The 20,543-nt window shown below is 38.6% G+C and overlaps 1 protein-coding gene across 2 annotated transcripts in view; it reads left to right on the top strand.

Moving 5' to 3' along the window:
* The window catches only part of ASCC1 (activating signal cointegrator 1 complex subunit 1), a gene marked incomplete at its 3' end in the record, with an annotated part of 83,109 nt that overhangs the window by 55,561 nt on the left and 7,005 nt on the right, over nt 1–20,543 (top strand). For both annotated transcript variants that reach the window (XM_079706223.1, XM_079706224.1), the window contains one exon: nt 3,360–3,445. In XM_079706223.1, the coding sequence (XP_079562349.1) occupies nt 3,360–3,445 (86 nt within the window). The remainder of the gene's footprint in view (nt 1–3,359; nt 3,446–20,543) is intronic.

The raw sequence follows: 20,543 nt of genomic DNA, 5'->3' as shown, positions 1-20,543 counted from the left end.
GTGAAACCAGTCCCTGGTGCCGAAGAGGTTGGGGACCGCTCTTCTAGTTCATTGGTTCAGAAGTTACATTGTATCTAGCACCATCCAATAGGACTTTCTGTGATGATAGAAATATTCCATATCTGTGAAATCCAGTATGGTAGCCACTATCCACATGTGGTTATTGAGTACTTGAAGATGGCTGGCTAGTAAGACTGAGAAAGTGAACTTTTAATTAATTTAAATTTAAATAGGGACTTCCCTGGAGGTCCAGTGCTTAAGACTTCGAGCTCACAATGCAGGGGGTACAGGTTCAATCCCTGGTCAGGGAACTAAGATACTGTATGCCACATGGCATGGCCAAAAAAAAAAGAAATTTAAATAATCACATGTGGCTAGTGGCTACTGTTTTGGACAGTGCAGTATTTTATTAGACATGTAATACTATCAATAATACATTCTGCATCTGTCCTAGTCCTTAAATCTTAGTTCAGACCTCTTACAACTATACCATACCCCATTATTAACTAACCTCTTAACATAAAAGAGTTGAATTATATCGGAATCTGTATCTTTTAAATTGTGTGGATCCAGATGTGTATTCAGTTGGCACCAGAGCTTCATGTAAGAAAATGTTCTGTGTTCACAGACTAGTTATCCTTTCCTATTGACATATATTTTAAATATAACAGCTTTAGTGAGATATAATTCATATACCATATAATTCACCTATTTAAAGTATAGTGAGTAATGTAACGATTACCACAGTACATTTTAGAACATTTTCATCACCCCAAAAAGAAACTCCATAGTTATTGGCAGTGACTCCCCATTTTCCCCTTACTCTTCAGTCCTAGGCACCACCAGTCTAATTTCTGTCCAATGAATTTGCCTTTTTTGCATATTTCATATAAATAGAATCATGCAATGTGTGATCTTCTGTGACTGACTTCTTTCACTTAGCATAATGTTTATAAGGTTCATCCATGTTATAGCATGTATCAAATGTCATTCCTTTTTATTACCAAATAATAATCCATTGTATGGACATACACATTTTATTTATCCATTCATCAGTTGATGGACATTTCTGTTGTTTCCACTTTTTGGCTATTATGAATAATGCTGCTGTGAACGTTTATGTGTTTTCATGTGGGCATATGTTTTCATTTCTATTAGGTATATACTTAAGTGTGAAATTGCTGCATCATGATATCAGTACGTTTAACTTTTTGAGGAACTGCCAGACTGTTTTCCAAAGTGGCTGCACCATTTTACATTCCCACAAGCAGTAGTTCCCCCTTATCCGCGGGAGATACGTTCCAAGATCCCCAGTGAATGCCTGAAACTACATACCACGTTCTGTATTTTTCCTATGCATACATACCTATGATAAAGTTTAATTTATAAATTAGGTGCAGTAAGAGATTAACAACTAATAATAAAATAGAAAAATTAAACTATATACTGTAATAAAAAGTATGTGAGTGCTGTCTGTCTCTCTCAAAATTGTTTATTGTACAAATTTAGTGCCTTTTCCATTTTCACTAAGCACTTACCATGCACTGTGACCGTAACTTTTGCAGCTTTTGAGGTGTGACAGCAAAACTAGTACGAATCTCTTTTTCCTTCTTCCTAATTTCACAGATAGAAGATTTGTTCTTAATGTAGATATTAGCAAACCTCAGCATATGATCTTTTTCTTTCCTTATTAAGTCAAGAACTTTCACCATTTCACTTAAAGGAAGCGCTTTATGGCTTTTCTTTGGCATATCCGAATTGCTGGCATCACTGTTCTTGCCGTTTGGGGCCATTATTAAGTAAAATAAGGGTGACTTGAATACAAGCACTGCAATACCTTGACAGTCAATCTGATAACAGAGAGGGTGGGATACGCTGGACAAAGGGATGACAGTTTCTGGGTGGGACAGATCACGCTACTCAGAATGCTGCACAATTCAAAACTTAGGAGTTGTTTATTTCTGGAATTTTCCATTAATATTTTCGGTCCTCGGTTGACCATGGGTAACTGAAACCATGGAAAGCAAAACCATGAATAAGGGGGGACGACAGTATATGAGGGTCTCAATTTCTCTACATCTTTATCTGCACTTGTTATTATCTGTCTTTTTTATTATTGCCATCATTTGGGGTGTGAAGTGGTATCTCATTGTGACTTTGATTTACATTCCCCTTATGGCGAGTGCTACTTATAGATTTTGCACCTGTCATTAAACATTTTAATCTTCAGATTTCATTACTGCTTTTTTATTGACATTTACTTAGTATGAATTTACTTTAAAGTTTCACATCTCCTTTTAACAAGGAACCTATTTTTAAGTTGTGAAATATGCATGGGATTGGGATCTTGGATTAAGAGAATAGTTCTCATTAGGAAAATAGTCCTGTAGTTACCCAGGTGTATTTCCAGTGGGCTAGCTAAAATATATTATGTTCATGGAGTTAGCACTTTGGATGTATTTTATCAATTCTGACATGGTAATCTCCATACTTATATACAATAAAAGAATATACTCAAAAGTAGAAATACAAATATTTTTGAGTGTCTGTTGATGGGCAGGAAAGGGTTGATATTTCAGAAAATATTCTGATAGTTAAATAATTCTTGAAGATGCTTTGAATTTTATATACCCTGGATTCTTCTCTGTCTTGTGTTTTTCTCTATAAAGGCTATAGAATACATTGTTTTGTTTTTTCTTGCCAGTTATCCCTTTCCTTTGATATCCTTTTTTCTGCTGCATTTGAAGGACATCTTTTGGGATAAGCAAGCTAAATTAATGCAGGGAGTTAGAACACAGCTTTGATGAGGCTAAGGCCATAGATTTGCAGATTTCTGTGTAGAATGTCAGGATACTTTTGATTGCAACTGAAGAGGTTTCTCTCATTCGGGGCGAGTCCTTAAATCAGCCCAAAGCTTAGTTGCCAGCATTTTTGACTAGTTAATATGTGAACTTCTGTATATTTTTATGTATTTAAAAATGAATGCAGCTTATACAAAATCTTGGGGTTTTAGACTACAAGGAACCTTTGGAAATCACCTAGTCTTAACCTCTAACTTTGTAAATGAGGGACTGAGGTCCATAGAGGAGACATAAACTGCCTAAGAATATGGTTAGTTATGTAGTTTAGGCACAGTGAGTACTTGGACAGTGTTCAATGAATAAATATATATCAGTTGATGACAGAGCTGAGACTAGATGCTGGGTCTCTTGACTCATAGCCTGATGTATTTCCCTCCATATTATGTCACTTTCTAGGTAGTATATGAAGATGTTGCTAGTTGTCCCTGTAGAAGTCCAAGAGAAAACAGATACATAACCCAAGCTTCTCTTCTAACATTGTCTTTGGAATATTTACAGCTGAAGGCAGGTACAACCTCTACACAACGGATGGCAAATATATCTTCAAGGAAAGAGAATCATTTGATGGCCGAAACATTTTGAAGGTCAGTATGAAGCAGAGTGAATTGGAAACCTTTGGCATGTGTCCTAAAATAAGGGAGGACAATAAGTGGTTCTCCTTTTAACAGTAAAGTATATTTTTCTCATATTTCCCATGAGGATTATTGATTGAAAGGACTGTTAAAATTTTTTTTTCATTGTCCTAAAAGAGAAATCCTTTTTGACTTGTTAAAAGGCTTGAAACTGATGATTTAAGAAAAAAGTATAGTGACTATTTGGATCCATAGGAATAAGTTGATTTTAACCTTGTGAGTCTTGCTCTGTATTTTACCTCTGGAGGACTGAGTGTGCATTTTTTTAAGTGAAAAAGAATAGTTTGTCTTGTTCTAGTAGATTTTTCTCTTCACTCACAAAGTCGCTCTCCAAAGTTCCTGTATAATCTATTTTTACTCAGGAACAGCCCACGTACTAAAAACTTGGTGGTCCGTTTCTGACTGTTGAGGATTTGCTTCTGAGCGTTAAATTAACCTATGAAATTTAAACAAAAAGGGTTCTTTAGGATTGCATTTATCTTTCTCCCACAGACCACATTCTGTAACATCCACAGTTTATGCCCTCTCTATCAGGTTAACATACCATTGTGCCTCTGTGCAAAGAGAAACATAAGTTGATACCAAAGGAGAGGTTTTTGATTCTTCATTTTACTTGTTCTATAATGATGTAGGTCATACATTTTCAAGGCCATGGATGTTTTTTGGAGCTGGGAGGGAGAGTATGTATATAATAACTTAAGAATAAGCTCTAGCTTTAGAAATGTTTTTTCTTTTTCCTTCCTTCCTCCATTCCCTTATCTTATCACTTGACAGTTTTCTTGCCAAATGCCTAATATGACCTCATTGCGTATAATTAATGACATCACTCTTCAGCAGCTGCAAGCTTCTCACTGCAGAGCCCAACAGAGCAATGACAGCATTCACTTAGGCAGGCATTCCTGCCTTGTGGGGAAGGGGCTTTGCAGGGCTTTGTTGATTCCTTCTTTTACTTGATACCTTTTCTCTCTTTGAGTAATTTTCTTGTCTTCAAAGTAGCTATTGTAGATTCGGTTTGAGTGGCAAGCTGCTAATGAATTCAGTTGCAGTTTACTTATTTTCCCAGGCCACAGTTTCATTGTATGAATCTTTCTCCTCCTCTAGCTCATTTCCTGGGGCTTTTTAAATAATAGCATTAATTATTTTACTTTTTTGTTATTGTTAATTTGATTAAGAAAAAAACTAGACGAATGGGGAAAGAAATCTGTTGGAATGACTCAAGCCAACTTGGTTCCTTTGAAATTAGAATTAAAGCCCAAAAGGTATGTTGATGCAAGTGGAGTGTGAGGTGCTTTGACATCTATAAGAGGGAAGTAACAGCAGGGAGCCTGAGAAGTTGCTGTATGAACAGTATGGATCTCTCATTGAATATTTAATTTCTCTCATTCTGGAAAGTCAGTTTTCCATTTAAAGATGCTTGGCTTGGAAATCTTCCTAACCCACCCCAGTGATGACACGGCTGTAGCTCCCTCTAGTGTTGACGAAAGCTTGCTATAGTAGTTGTGCCCTTACTGTTAATGCCTAATTGGAGTTTTAGAGCTGGGCCCAGCTAGGTACTTGGAAACTATTTAATCCAGTTCCTCATTTTACTCTCTAAGGGTGTGAGATCCAACATGGTTAAAGTGTTTTGCCAAAGGTTAACACTAGATAGCAGAGTCTGAATCAGAACAAAGATTCACAAGTTAGCAATGTTTCTACTCTCTTCCATAAATATGCTCAGTGTTTAGGTAGAGATCAGTAGATATTTGAAACTGGGCCTATCTGAATTGTGAAAATATCTTACTAGACATAAATGTTGGGGCAATGGGTATGCCAGTTAGTCTAAAACTGGCTAATTAAGAGACTTTTGAGTTGAATATAATACTAACACCAAAAGAAATACTTACTGACTGTATACCATCTGTCAGACTATGTGCCCTGTAGATAAAAGTCATTATGATACAGTCCTTACCTTCCAGGAGCTTCCTGTCTTTGAGAGATACAGCTGGTTAATAGGTAATTACAGTATAAAATGATGGGGGCAAATTATGAGATGGAGGGGAAGTACCTTTGAACACAGGTAGTTGTAACAAAGTATCTTTTGATAGAATTTCCAATATATTACTTTTTTTTAATAAACTTATTTATTTATTTTTGGCTGCATTGGGTTTCATTGTAGTGCACGGGCTTCTCACTGCAGTGGCTTCTCTTGTTGTGGAGCACAGACTCTAGGTGTGCAGGCTTCAGTAGTTGTGACACGTGGGCTCTAGAGCACAGCCTCAGTAGTCGTGGCGCACAGGCTTAGTTGCTCTGCAGCATGTGGGATCTTCCCGGACCAGGGCTCAAACCTGTGTCCCCTGCATTGGCAGGCGGATTCTTAACCACTGCACCACCAGGGAAGTCCCCCCAGTATATTACTTTTTAATCATTAGTTCCAGAAAATATAATCTTTCACTTACATTTAATCAAAGGAATTAACTTTTCTTTGAGAATAAAGATAAAATGTGGCATCCAACAACTAGCCCCCCAAACACACAAGCGGTAATAACTGTATTTATGAAGTATCTATAGCAGCCCACTTTTTGGAATTACAAGACAAGTCTTTCTCAGCTAGAACATTAGAACCCATGGCCCCTGAACCCCTTGCAAAAAAAAAAAAGATTTAAAAAACTGATGGATTGTACATAGTTTTTGTACCCGATATAATTATTATGTTTAGAAAAGGAAAAAAATCACTTTCATTAACAAGATAGGAACTGACTTGGAATAAACAGAAAGGTTAACTGCATTGGTTGTTAAGGATCCCAAGCATATGTGTACAGCATATTAACAGCTACATAGGTCAAGGATCAGGAATACTGGTGATGGGAAGCAGCCTTGGAAAAAAATCAACTTCATCTGCTATTCAAAGAGAAACAAAACGAGAATGCAAGTCATTGCTCATTGTTGTAAGAATTTAATGAGTAACAGCCAATTGCTATTCTACTCCATGAAGAGAATCGGTCCTTTTGGCTTGGTGTACTATTATGTGTTTTGGATGCCTTAATAAGAAAAAAAAAACTCCGACTCTTGGAGGTAGAAGCCACATTTTTCTTTTGTATAGCTCTTTTGAGAGTTGTTGCAGCTATTATAGACTAGTATCTGGTTATTCCTAGTTAAAATAAGAATTTTCTTACCCTAAGAAAGACTTTGAAAGAAGAACTGACAACTAAAGAATCGTTCCGTGTGTTTTTCAAACCAGAAAAGGAATATATTTAGTAATAGCATTTTTTAATGAAAGACTGACAGATAGCTCTGAAAGGAGGATATACAAGTGAAGAAGACCTAGGCCAAATTAATAGGATAGAGTCCTGTCAGAGGGTTTCCATTTCTCATCTAAGAGATAGGAGCAAAGATGTAGTTTGTTTGTCTATAATGCAGTGATAAAATTGTAAATGGAGAAATCATGCTGATCTAAAGACGTAATGCAGGAAATAACTGCTCCCTCGCTAGCTAAAAGTAGAATGGTCATTAACTGCCAGTTTCTGGAGAGAGAAGTGGTCTTAATGGCAGTCTGTTTGGGGGACTTATGAATGGCCTTATGCAATCGAATCAATATTCCAAGACTGTGCTCTCAGCAGATTGAATAGGGGTACAGTAGTAACTGTTTAAAAGCATAGCTTCTAACTGCAAAGTGAAGAGGAGACATTAGAGCCCTAGGTTGTACTCACCAGAGATGATTTGGTACAAATAAAGGCACAATAATATATTTGGGAAGGAATAGACAGTACTATAGGTCCAAAATCAAAGGACACTGTCAAAGTGCCATTTCTTTAGATACTTAAAAATCCTGGAACAGAGTGATGCTGGGAAGACTGGACAGCTTCATGTAAAAGAATGAAATTAGAACACTTCCTAACACCATACACAAAAATAAACTCAAAATGGATTAAAGACCTAAATGTAAGGCCAGAAACTATAAAACTCTTAGAGGAAAACATAGGCAGAACACTCTATGACATAAATCACAGCAAGATCCTTTTTGACCCACCTCCTAGAGAAATGGAAATAAAAACAAAAATAAACAAATGGGACCTAATGAAACTTAAAAGCTTTTGCACAGCAAAGGAAACTGTAAACAAGACAAAAAGACAACCCTCAGAATGGGAGAAAATATTTGCAAATGAAGCAACTGACAAAGGATTAATCTCCAAAATTTATAAGCAGCTCTTGCAGCTCAATATCAAAAAAACAAAAAATCCAATCCAAAGATGGGCAGAAGACCTAAATAGACATTTCTCCAAAGAAGATATACAGATTGCCAACAAACACATGAAAGGTTGCTCAACATCACTAATCATTAGAGAAATGCAAATCAAAACTACAATGAGGTATCACCTCACACCAGTCAGAATGGCCATCATCAAAAAATCTACAAACAATAAATGCTGGAGAGAGTGTGGCGAAAAGGGAACCCTCTTGCACTGTTGGTGGGAATGTAAATTTATACAGCCACTATGGAGAACAGTATGGAGGTTCCTTAAAAAACTAACAATAGAACTACCATACGACCCAGCGATCCCACTACTGGGCATATACCCTGAGAAAACCATAATTCAAAATGAGTCATGTACCACAATGTTCATTGCAGCTCTATTTACAATAGTCCGGACATGGAAGCAACCTGAGTGTCCATCGACAGATGAATGATTAAAGAAGATGTGGCACATATATACAATGGAATATTACTCAGCCATAAAAAAGAAATGGAATTGAGTTATTTGTAGTGAGGTGGATGACCTAGAGTCTGTCACACAGAGTGAAGTAAGTCAGAAAGAGAAAAACAAATACTGTATGCTAACCCATATATACGGAATCTAAAAAAAAACAAAGGTTCTGAAGAACCTAGGGGCAGGACAGGAATAAAGATGCAGACATAGAGAATGGACTTGAGGACACGGGGAGGGGGAAGGGTAAGCTGGGTGAAGTGAGAGAGTGGCATGGACATATATACACTACCAAATGTAAAATAGATAGCTAGTGGGAAGCAGCCGCATAGCACTGGGAGATCAGCTCGGTGCTTTGTGACCACCTAGAGGGGTGGGATAAGGAGGGTGGGAGGGAGACGCAAGAGGGAGGGAATATGGGTATATATATATATGTATAGCTGATTCACTTTGTTATACAGTAGAAATTAACACAACATTGTAAAGCAATTATACTCCAATAAAGATGCTAAAAAAAAAAAAATCCTGGAACATATAAACCAAGTAAAAAAAGAGATGAATTTGTTTTTTTTTCTTTTTTATATAAGAATATTTAAATTTAGAGAAAGAGGGAATTGGCAGTATTTAACTATATTAATATTTAATAGTACTTTATCTGAAAATATGTTTTAAATCTAGCTAGGTACATTGAGACTTTTCTTGAAAGATGTAAATGAGAGTAACTCAAGTACTTCATTCATTTTTGCTTTGCTCCATCGCTGCCTCTTAAAGTTCTTTAAAAGGACAGTTAGAATGAATGCATTTAAATGAGAGCTTTATTTAGTTTTCTTTACTTAGAGAAGTTTCTATAAAGGAAGCTGTTTAAAAATACATACTATTTATTCTCTTTGGTAAAAGTTCATAAAACGTATATGTACTTTTAAACAAATAATCATAAAGTGAACACTGTAACTACTACCAAGGTCAAAAAGCAGAATGTGCCTCACATGTCTTTCCCTGGCCAACTCTGTGGTCTATTTGTCCTAAGGTAACAAAGGCACAATTAAGTTCTTAAATACTCTTAGCGAAGAGGCTTGTTTTCAATGATTACTTGTTTCAGAGTATTAGAAGAATATTGAAAAGATGAATTCATTTTTATTTTTTCAAGGGAAGAGAGATTAGATTGAGAACTCGGTAGTAATCTTTTTAAAAAAGATATTAATGACTACAGAGGAAGACTAGCATTTAGAAAGTATATTATTTCTAAAAAAGAAAATATTATGTTTTTTATTATCCAATTCAGTATTAAGCCACGTTACATACTGTTATTGAAAATTACTTCTTAGTCACATGGCTCTTCTTTAGAATTTTTTTTTTTCAAAACTCACCTTTCGCAGAAAGCCTTTCCTTGAAAATCTATCACTAAATGTTCCATTGCACTATTATATCAGTATGAATAACAGCAAATTGAATGTAGAAAAAAATTGCTATGTCTCATTACCACTGTAGCTATGGTGTCATTTTTACTACCTGATATTTCTATGACTTGAAATTTTTTTTTTTTAGCCGCACTGCACGGCTTGTGGGATCTTAGTTCCCCGATCAGGGGATCGAACCTGGGCCCTGGCAGTGAAAGTGCCGAGTCCCAACCACTGGACTTCCAGGGAATTCCCAAAATTTTAATTTAAGTAAAATCACTAAGCAGGTGTCACTTTCTCTTTAAGCTATTTATGCTTATACACTGTTGACATTTATTAACTTCACTTGGGCATACTAATATTTTGTAAGAGCTTTTATCCACAGCATTGGAAGCAATCATATCATTCTTGACAATCATGTAAAATAGGCAGCTTGTTAGAGGAGCAAATGTACAACTTTCTGGAGAATTTCACTTGGAAAATAAAAGCAAGATGTTGTGGAAAAGGCTTCTGTGAGAAGAGAGTTCATAGAAATAACATATATACTCACATATGTATATATTAATTAAGGATTGGAAGATAAAGCTAAGGAAATCTCTGGCAAAGTGGAGTGATAGAAAATATGAGGGAGAATCTGACAAAGAGGATCCTCAGCCAGTGCAAAAGTTAACTGTTAGGGTTCTAAAAGGAGAAAACAGACCTTGGAGTCTTGAAGTTGGATGAAAGAGCCTCTGGACTGGTAGTGCTCCCAGGTACTTGGCAATAGTAAAGAAAAATCCTTTCTGGAAGAAAGTCCTATCACCCTCTGCCTAAAAATATTCTTCCAAGGAACTTTTGCCCCCAAAACAGGCAATACACAAAGATAACTAGGCATATGAGGAAACCAGTCACCATAAGCAGACAGACATCCAGAACTCATAAAGACATGAAATACTAGAATTGTCAGACTTAGACTAAAAACAACTTTTTTTATCAGGTAATTGGGAACTATTGCAAAGAAAAAATGATGTAGCAGTTTTGAAAAGAACCAAGTAGAAATGCTAGAACTGTAAAAATGCAATAACTGAACTTAAGAGCTCAGTGGATGGGTTTAGCAGCAAGTTAGCAAATTAGATAGAGCTGCAGAGGGAAGTAGTGATGTGGAAATTGTCAGAAGAAATTATCCAACATGTTGCATGGGCAGAGGGGAAAGGTAAAAATTACAGATGAGAGAAAAAGAGACATATAGGATAGAGTGAGAAGATCTAATATACATTTAATTGGAGTCCCAGAAGGAGAGGAGAGAGAGAATGGGCCAGAGCTGATGAAAGACATCAACCTACACATTAAAGAAGCCAAATGAATTCCAAACAGTTTTGTTGAGTGAGCCTGTATTGCACTTTTCTTTCCTACAACTTGTGACTGAATCATGGACATTAACTAAACTGCTTAGGCCCCAGCACTTTTTTAAATGAATGTCCAGAGTTTGTTGGCAGTATCCACATTACAAAGAACAAAACCCAGGAAATCAGTGAAAGAATGCTTTTCTTAAAGTAGGTTATAAAAAAAAAGAAAGAAGGGTAAAAGGTATCCAGGAATTCTCTTTACTATTTTTGTAACTTTTCTGAAAGACTAAAACTACATCAATGTAAAAAATTATTAAAAAAAAGAAAAAAGAAAAGAAGATGGAAAGACAGACATGCTCTTGGGAGGGGAATAGGACACTAACCATTTGTTACGGTTGTGGGTTTTTTAATAACCATCTTCCAAAAAAGTTTGTTGAAGTCTTTCCTATGTTTTGTTCCAGCGTTTAGGATAGATGTAACTTCTGTTAATTCCTGATCTTACTACAAAATTTGGCCCATTTGATTTCAAGGGGTATAAGAATTTAATGTAAGGAACAACTTCCTGATTAGGATGTTTCATATTGAGCAAGCTACTAATAAGGTAGCTGCATCTTTCACTAGAATGTTTTTTGTTTTGTTTTATTTAAGAAAATAGAGTCCATTTCTCTTTAAAGCCATTCTTCCCACCAACATCCTTTTCAAACTATTCCATTTAATTCCATGAAACCTATCTGTCAGCTCTGTCATTACACTGAAACCGCACTGTAAAAAGGCACCAGTAGCCCCCTTTTGTCCAGTGCCTTAACCTACTTTAATTTTTTCCCAGTAACCACATGGAGAGCTTTAAGCCCTTTTCTCTTTCAAATGTTCTCTTCTCTTGGCTTCAGTGGCAGTTTTTTCCTTTTTCTGGTTCTACTTTTTTTTTTTAATTCACTGCCTTGTATGACTACTTCCTAAAGTTTTGTCCTTATCTCTCTGTTTTTCTTTTACTGCAGTCTTGTTCTATCCAAATCCTACTCATTCTTCAAAGTCCAGTACAGGTGTTACCTCCTCCATAATGGTAAGGACCATCCCAGTCTATGGCATGCTTCCACCTCTCAATGCCTTCCCTCCTCTCCTTACTTTGTGCAGACACCATTCACGTGCCTCTCAGTGCTTGGCAATGTCTCTTGTGCCTGGCAAGCATTTGGGAAGCTTTTTCTGGATCGGCTAACTGAAACTGTTTTCCGTAGAAATCAGAAATCTATAAATTTCTATAGAATCTTCTTTTGGCAGAAGAAAAGAAAAAGATTTTGTTTGACAAAGGGGATATTTTTTGCCCCTTACTTGAAATTGTAACTCTCAGAGCAGTGTCCTGCAAGCTATGGTCTAAGGACCAAATTTGGCCTGTCCCCTGTTTTGTTGTATGGCCCTCAAACTATGAATGGTGTTTATATTTTTTTAATGGTTGAAAAAAAATAAAAGAAGAATAATTTGTGACATGTAAAAATTATATGAAATTCAAATATCAGGGTCTCTAAATAAAATTTTATTGGAACACAGCTGTCCTTATTTGTTTATGCACTGATTGCTTTTGTGCCACAGTGCCAAAGTTAAGTAGTTGTGACGAACAACATATGACCACCTGACCCTTTATGGAAAAAGTTTGCTGACCACTGTCTTAAAGATTAGTGTTTAGTTCAATTTTTTTATTCACCCAGTGCCCTTTCTGCTTTATGATTAGATATGATGCTTGTATTTAATAGACTTCCAAGATATTTATGTCATAAATATTTAGTTAACAGCAGTCAGTCCTATTGAATTTTCATTTACTTAACTCTTTTCTAGCAAATGTTTCTTTTTAAAAATTAGTTTACTAAATTCAAGAAAAGAGAGCCCCAAGTCAAACATACCTGTAATTCATACTCACAACCCTTCATTAATAAGTGAAGTTCATTTTTCAGTTAATGTTTTTTTTCTGTTTTTTTGTTTTTTTGTGTTTTTTTTTGCAGTACGTGGGCTTCTCACTGCTGTGGCCTCTCCCGTTGTGGAGCACAGGCTCCGGACGTGCAGGCTCAGCAGCCATGGCTCACGGGCCCAGCCGCTCTGCGGCATGTGGGATCTTCCCGGACCAGGGCACGAACCCGTGTCCCCTGCATCTGCAGGCGGACTCTCAACCACTGTGCCACCAGGGAAGCCCTGCCTCCATCTTGATGATTACAAAACAAAACTTGAGCAAATGGGAGATGCAGGAAATCATTAGGGGCTTTTCATATTTTGCTAGTAATAGAAATAATGTATTATATGTTAAAAATCTGAAAGAATTCTGACAGGTGATTGATTGAGCAATTTCTTAGAGCATCAGATATATAAGGAAAAGTGCAGTTTGAAATGCTTCAGTTTGGTTTGGTACTATCTTGTTTTAGATTATTGGGTTGGGGGCAGGGGGAAGATTCACATCCAAGCAGTATTTCACCAGAACTTATCCTCTGAATTTGTTTTATGTGTCACTTTACCTGGAAAGTGAAATCTTAAAACACTGATGAGAGCAACTAAAGATATGACTGTCAGTGAGGCACAACCATCGTTAAAATGAAACTGGAAAATGAGCAGTTGGCTGATTTTTGACAGAGCCAACATCTGTTCTAGAGAGATGCACCCTCCCTGGTCTGTTGCTCTGTTCATACAAGATTTTTTTTTTCCTCCCTTCATTCTCTTTTCAATTTATGTTTATTGGTTATTCATCTTTGCAGTGGTACTGGGATACTTCATGCCTTGACTTGGCTTAGGCAGGGAATGATGGGTTTGGAAAGTCTAACCTAACACAAAGACAAGAAATAGGCAAAGACAATAAAAGTAAAAAAGAATTATGAGATTAAAATTACTTTTCTTAAAATCATTTCTGGTTTTTATCAGGATGAAAAGTATTTTATTGAATACCTGCTGAAGATAAAACACTAAGCACATGCTTGGTGCATTTGTGGGGGATGGGGATAAATATTCTATTGTTTGGTCCCTCTGATCCCATTCCTATGAACTCTTTTGACAAGGTGCCTGTTATTATTGTGGGGAACATTTATTTCTTTTATATATTCATTTGTAGGGGTCTAGTATATCATTTTGGGTGTAGTTCACAAGTGAAGGGAGTTGGGTTATGGTTCACTTCGGTCTATTTTTTTTTTAAGTTGTGGTAAAATATATGTAACATTAGATTTACCATTTTAACCACTTTAAGTGTATAATTCAGTGTCATTAGTAAGCATGTTCACATTGTTGTATAACCATCACCACCATCCATCTCCAGAACTTTTTTACCATACCAAATTGAAACTGTGTACCCATTAAACAATAACTCTTCTCCCCTCCCCTCTGCCCTTGGCAACCATAATTCTACTTTCTGTCTCTATGAATTTGGCTCTATAGGTACCACATATAAGTGGAATTATACAGTATTTACCTTGATTCTGGCTTATTTCAGTTACATAATGTTTCCAAGTTTCATACACATTGTAGCATGTATCAGGATTTAGTTTCTTTTTAAGACTGAATAATATTCCATTGTATGTATATATTCCATTGTGTTTTTTTAGCTACAGTGTAAACACACCAGTAACCAAATATAAATCTGCACCTAGAGATGGTGACAGGCACTGTCTTCTTTGAGACAGCCTATTGTTTAGAGACCAGACCAAATGAAACCGTATTAGATTAGGTGGCTTGGTGCCAGCAATGTCTAAGTGTTATTCCAAATGTTAGAGGACATTGTGGGAAGAGAAAAGAAATGAGAGTGAAGTTCACCATGCGATGAAGCTGTGACGATTTCTTAAGAAATCATGTCCTCTTTCCCTTATCTCAATGGTGAAACAGTTTTAGAACTAATGCTCATAGATGAACATTATAATTACAAAATAAAAGTAGAAAAACAAGATGTAAGTCAACCAGAATTCCAATTCAAAGTTTGCGCTCTCGGGCTCCCCTGGTGGCACAGTGGTTGAGAGTCTGCCTGCCGATGCAGGGGACGCGGGTTCGTGCCCCAGTCCAGGAGGATCCCACATGCCGCGGAGCGTGCCCCAGTCCAGGAGGATCCCACATGCCGCGGAGCGGCTGGGCCCGTGAGCCATGGCCGCTGAGCCTGCACGTTCGGAGCCTGTGCTCCGCAACGGGAGAGGCCACAACAGTGAGAGACCCGCGTACCGCAAAAAAAAAAAGTTTGCGTTCTCAGTTATAGGTTAAAACATTGATACCAGTTTGTTAAATTGTAGAGGTTTTGCAACTCCTAAGGTGTGTGTGGGGATGATAAACCTATCCCTCTTCCAAGGCCTTTTGTCTGACATTTAGCCCACACCTTTGCAGAGGGAAAGGAGGCCATCTGGACTGGATTACAGACAAGTAAGTAAGTGTGTGTCATAATGGATAATGTTCCAGTGGTGCTACTGAAGGCAGGTTTCCTATGGTCCTGACAGAGGACAAAATAAATATTTCACGTCTTGTTGTCTAATAAGATAAGATGAGTTAGTTGAAAATCTAAGATAACATGTGGCAACCTCTCTCTCACCTTCCAAGGAAGCATTTCAAACAGCTGTTTTTTGGACAGCTCTTATTTATATGTATATATGCTCTTGCATGTGCCTAATGTTGCCGAGGGACATCTAATTTGCTCTTTAACTTTTCTTGTTGCTGCTCTCCTGTTGGAAAAGTTGGAGTGGAGATGGCTGCACCTGATGACCTTTCCTCTTTTCTCACTGTTCTTTTTCTGAATCTGTCACTTGGCACACTAGTCAGCCTCTTTGTGCCCCGCCTCCCTAAAGCCATTTTCTAGAGACCCCCAGGCTGAGCAGAAATCATCTCTGCTCCTTTCTGCTGACTTGCACTTCCTTTCTCATATATAATACAAAGATCAAACACTTACCTCCTGTTGCTATTGTTTGAGGGACAATTATGAGTAATCCCTGAGGGAAGATGACCAAACTGAAAGTAAGAGTGGTAACAGATTTGAATGAGCATTAAGCAGCCTCCTTCTGAGGGAAAGAATTTATCTGCGGAAACGTTACCTAGATTTGTTCTGAAAGCGCATCTGCCCTTAGGGTTGGTGGTCACAGGCTTAGGGCATTGAAGAGACCCTGCTAGCCAGCAGCCACCTGGGGCAGTTTTTCCCTGGTGAAGCAGTAATATCCATGCCTGAAGGCAGGGCTTTCTCTGGAAGAAATTTTGCAGCAAACTCAACTCCCAGCGGCTCATCTCTGATGCTAATTCTACCTGCTGCTGTGGAAACCAGCAGAGCGTGCTACTGTGTGCTGAGATGAGGTCTGGGTTCTTCAGCCATGTCAGCACAACCTCTTCTCTCCTGCGTCCTACCTCCACCCACATTTTTTTATTGCTACTTTTTAAAACTGAAAGACTCTGCAGGGAGGGGAAGTCCTTTGGCATTTTGAGTATTGAGGTGCTCAGCAGAACTGCCTGGCATCCTGTTTGTATATAGCAGTTTTAATTCACTCTCTAATAGGTCATTTGGCCTTACCAGCAGAGTCTTAAACTTGATAATCCTCACGTCAGCAGTGAGGCTCAGGCCAAACATCCAAAAGTGCAACCCTGCGTAATTATTTGAAGGAGGTTTTAAAGCCTTCATTCCCTGGCTGTTTGGCTTCTGCCTGGCGCCTCTTCAGGTCAGGCCTTTAACATTCCTCATGCTCTCTGCAGCTGAGAGAGGCAGGTGGTTTGGGAGAGCAGAATCAAAGAGGGAAGTTCATGTTCCCATTCTTTGTGAGCAGCTTGATAAACGTTCCTGTGCCACTGCAGTCACTGGGGAGACTTGGACTCTGGTGACATGCAAGCTTTTTGGTACGGTTTTAATGGAGATGCTTTTATTCTGAAGTAGATGTTTCTATTCCATTCTTTAAAAATATAGCCCCGTGAAACCAGTTGATGACTGCAGAGACTGTAAGCTATCAGAGTTCCTTCTAGACCTTTTCTTTTTTTCTTTTTTTTTTTTTTTTTTTTTTTGCTGCACACGGGCCTCTCACTGTTGTGGCCTCTCCCGTTGCCGAGCACAGGCTCCGGACGCGGAGGCTCAGCAGCCATGGCTCACGGGCCCAGCGGCTCCGCGGCATGTGGGATCTTCCCAGACTGGGGCATGAACCCACGTCCCCTGCATCGGCAGGCAGACTCTCAACCACTGCGCCACCAGGGAAGCCCTCTTTTTTTCTTTTAAGGAAGCTGCTTTTTGTCCTGTAATGATGCATTGGACATTATAGTTGGTGAGTGACAATAATAGAGCTCAAAATTCCATCTGATAATTTATCTTCCTGTAACTGCAGAATATCCTTGTAAGGTATTGTCCCTGTTTAAAGATGGAGAAATTGAAGGAGAGAGTAGCTCTGTGGTTATTGATAGGAAAGCATTGAAGTCTAGTTTGCCCTAAGAACTGTTTTGATCTCTCTTCAATAGAAAAGTTTCTACCTTTGGTTTCCAGGTGAAGTTGGGTATGTTTGTGTATGCGTAGAGGGACATGGCTTACCTTAGTGTGAATAGGCTCCATTGTGTTCTTTTGTGATGATTTAGAAAGAATCAGTGTGAGTGCAGCCTGTATAAATATTTTTCAAGTAGATGGAAGGTGTTTTTGACCTGATGTGTTAGATACCATTTTCCTTCTTGTCTCTTCACATCTCTCATATTTACTCTCTTCAGGAGTAATGTTGCACGTAGCCAGAAGAAAAATGCAAGGTACGGGAAGGCTTGAGAATTTGAATTGCCTGGTACCTTGGCAGAAACTCAGAATCATTTTTTTAGGTTTGGGCAATTTTAACAAACAAAACTTACCTGTGGGAAAAGAAAAAACTTACTTGTGATCCTAATTCTAAGTGACATTGGCAATATGACATATGAAGAGCTGTGATAGTTTTCAAATCTATTATATTTTTAGTCTGTTGTCCATATCTTTCTGTTTACTACCTAAAGTCTTATCATTTTTGTACCTGGAGGTACAATTTCGTGAAGAATGCTCGTGAAATATACCATTATTTGTTTTGTTGTTTTTCAGTTAGAATCTTCCAAGGGCTGTGATTATAGTTTTTTCACATTACTTGTCTTTCTTGGCCACAAAACCAAGTGGACACTTCCTTTGCTGTCTGATTGCATATGCATAGCCCAAGGATGGGACTTCTTCCCCACTTGGCATTCTTTGATACAGATTTGTTATTCAGATTGTGAGACAAATGCACACTGCCATGTGGACATGGCCTTCTACTGGCCTGTGTTCTAGGCCTGGTCCCAGGAACTCTTAAATTTATATCACAATGTTAGTGGTCCTAGCCTGTCTCTGTTTCTTATCTTTTAAATGGGGATAATGCTGAGCTCTGGTTTATGTCACAGTGATTTTTTGAAGGGTTAATGAGCTGGGCTTTGTGAGATACTTCTTAGATCCTTAGATAAAAGGTGTTATTTAGCCTCAGCAAGGCTTCCTGTGGGAGTGCCTTCCAAAGAGCTCAAAGTGCTTGTCAGACTGTCTTCCATTCATCCTCATACCATCCCTGGTAGGGAGGTAGGCGGGGGAGCATTATTATTAAGTACAAAATAGTGTTATTACTGTTACTTTTATCTGTAAACAGGGGGTAATTGTGAGAAATAGAAGTTGGTAAAACAGATTATAGAAGAAAAACACTGGGAAAACTTCAAAGTAGTGTGCTTTTGCCATTCCTGTTTACTTTAGGTTTCAGAAGTCTAATTGCCATACATGAAAACAATAGAAATCATCCCTTCTTGGGGGAGAAACAGGACCCGCTGCATCCTTCTAAATCCTTGCATTAATTGAACACCAGTACTTATTTTCATTTGTACCAGATTATGCACTAAGGGTTAGTTTAACTTGCACATGCCAGGAATGACTATAAATTTCATAGGACTTAACTTTTTTTTTTTTTTTTTTGTGGTATGCGGGCCTCTCACTGCTGTGGCCTCTCCCGTTGCGGAGCACAGGCTCCTGATGCGCAGGCTCAGCGGCCATGGATCACGGGCCCAGCCGCTCTGCGGCATGTGGGATCTTCCCGGACCGGGGCACGAGCCCGTGTCCCCTGCATCGGCAGGCGGACTCTCAACCACTGCGCCACCAGGGAAGCCCAGGACTTAGCATTTTAAAAAAAATTGTATCAGGATCTCCCTGGTGGTGCAGTGGTTAAGAATCTGCCTACCGATGCAGGGGACATGGGTTCGATCCCTGGTCCGGGAAGATCCAACATGCCACGGAGCAACTAAGTGCGTGCGCCACAGCTACTGAGCCTGTGCTCTAGAGCCCGTGAGCCACAACTACTGAAGCCCACGCGCCTAGAGCCCGTGCTCTGCAAGAAGAGAAGCCACCGCAATGAGAAGCCCGTGCACTGCAATGAAGAGTAGCCCCTGCTCACTGCAGCTAGAGAAAGCCTGCGCGTGGCAATGAAGACCCAGCGCAGCCAAAAATAAATAAATTAAAAAAAAAACTATAGTTGATTTACTATATTATATTAGTTTCAGGTGTACAGCAGAGTGATTCAGTATTTTTATAGATTACGCTCCATTTAAAGTTATTTTAGGACTTCCCTGGTGGTCCAGTGGTTGAGACTCCATGCTTACACTGCAGGGGGTGTGGGTTTGATCCCTGGTGGGGGAACTAAGATCCCGCATGCCACATGGTGCGGCCAAAAAAACAAAAAATGTATTTCAAAGTAATGGCTGTAATTCCCTATGCTGTACAGTATATCCTGTTGCTTATCTTTTTTTTTTTTTGCGGTACGCGGGCCTCTCACTGTTGTGGCCTCTCCTGTTGCGGAGCACAGGCTCTGGACACGCAGGCTCAGCGGCCATGGCTCACGGGCCCAGCCACTCCGCGCCATGTGGGATCTTCCCGGACCGGGGCACGAACCCGTGTCCCCTATATCGGCAGGCGGACTCTCAACCACTGCGCCACCAGGGAAGCCCTGCTTATCTATTTTATACATAGTATTTTGTGTCTCTTAATCTCATACCCCTGTCTTGTCCCTCCCCCCTTCCCTCTCCTCACTGGTGTCCACTAGTTTGTTTTCTATATCTGTGAGTCTGTTTCTGTTTTGCTATATACATTCATTTCTTTTATTTTTTAGATTTTACATATAAGTGATAACATATAGTATTTGTCTTTTTCTCTCTGACTTATTTAACTAAGCATAATACTCTCTAGGTCCATCCACATTGTTGCAAATGACAGAATTTCATTCTTTTTTATGGCACAGTAATACTCCTGTATATACCCCCCCCACACACAAATATATGTATATACCACATTCTTTATTCATTCATCTGCTGATAGATACTGAGTTTGCTTCCATATCTTGGCTATGATGTAATAGTGCTGCTATGAACATTAAGGTACTTGTATCTTTCTGAATTAGTGTTTTTAAATTTTGGAGGGATATATATCCAGGAGTGGAATGGCTGGATCATATGGTAACTCTATTTTAGTTTTATAAGGAACCTCCATACTGTTTTCTGTAGTGGCTGCACCAGTTTACAGGGGTGTTCCCTTGTGGGGGGGGTCCCTTTTCTCCACATCCTCACCAGCATTTGTTATTTGTAGACTTTTTGATGATAGCCATTCTGACAAGTGTGAGGTGTTATCTCATTGTTGTTTTGATTTGCATTTGCCTGATAATTAACGTTGTTG

The sequence above is a fragment of the Hyperoodon ampullatus genome, assembly GCF_949752795.1.
Source record: "Hyperoodon ampullatus genome assembly, chromosome: 1".
Lineage (NCBI taxonomy): Eukaryota > Metazoa > Chordata > Mammalia > Artiodactyla > Ziphiidae > Hyperoodon > Hyperoodon ampullatus.
This window is presented reverse-complemented; position numbering and strand designations above follow the sequence as displayed.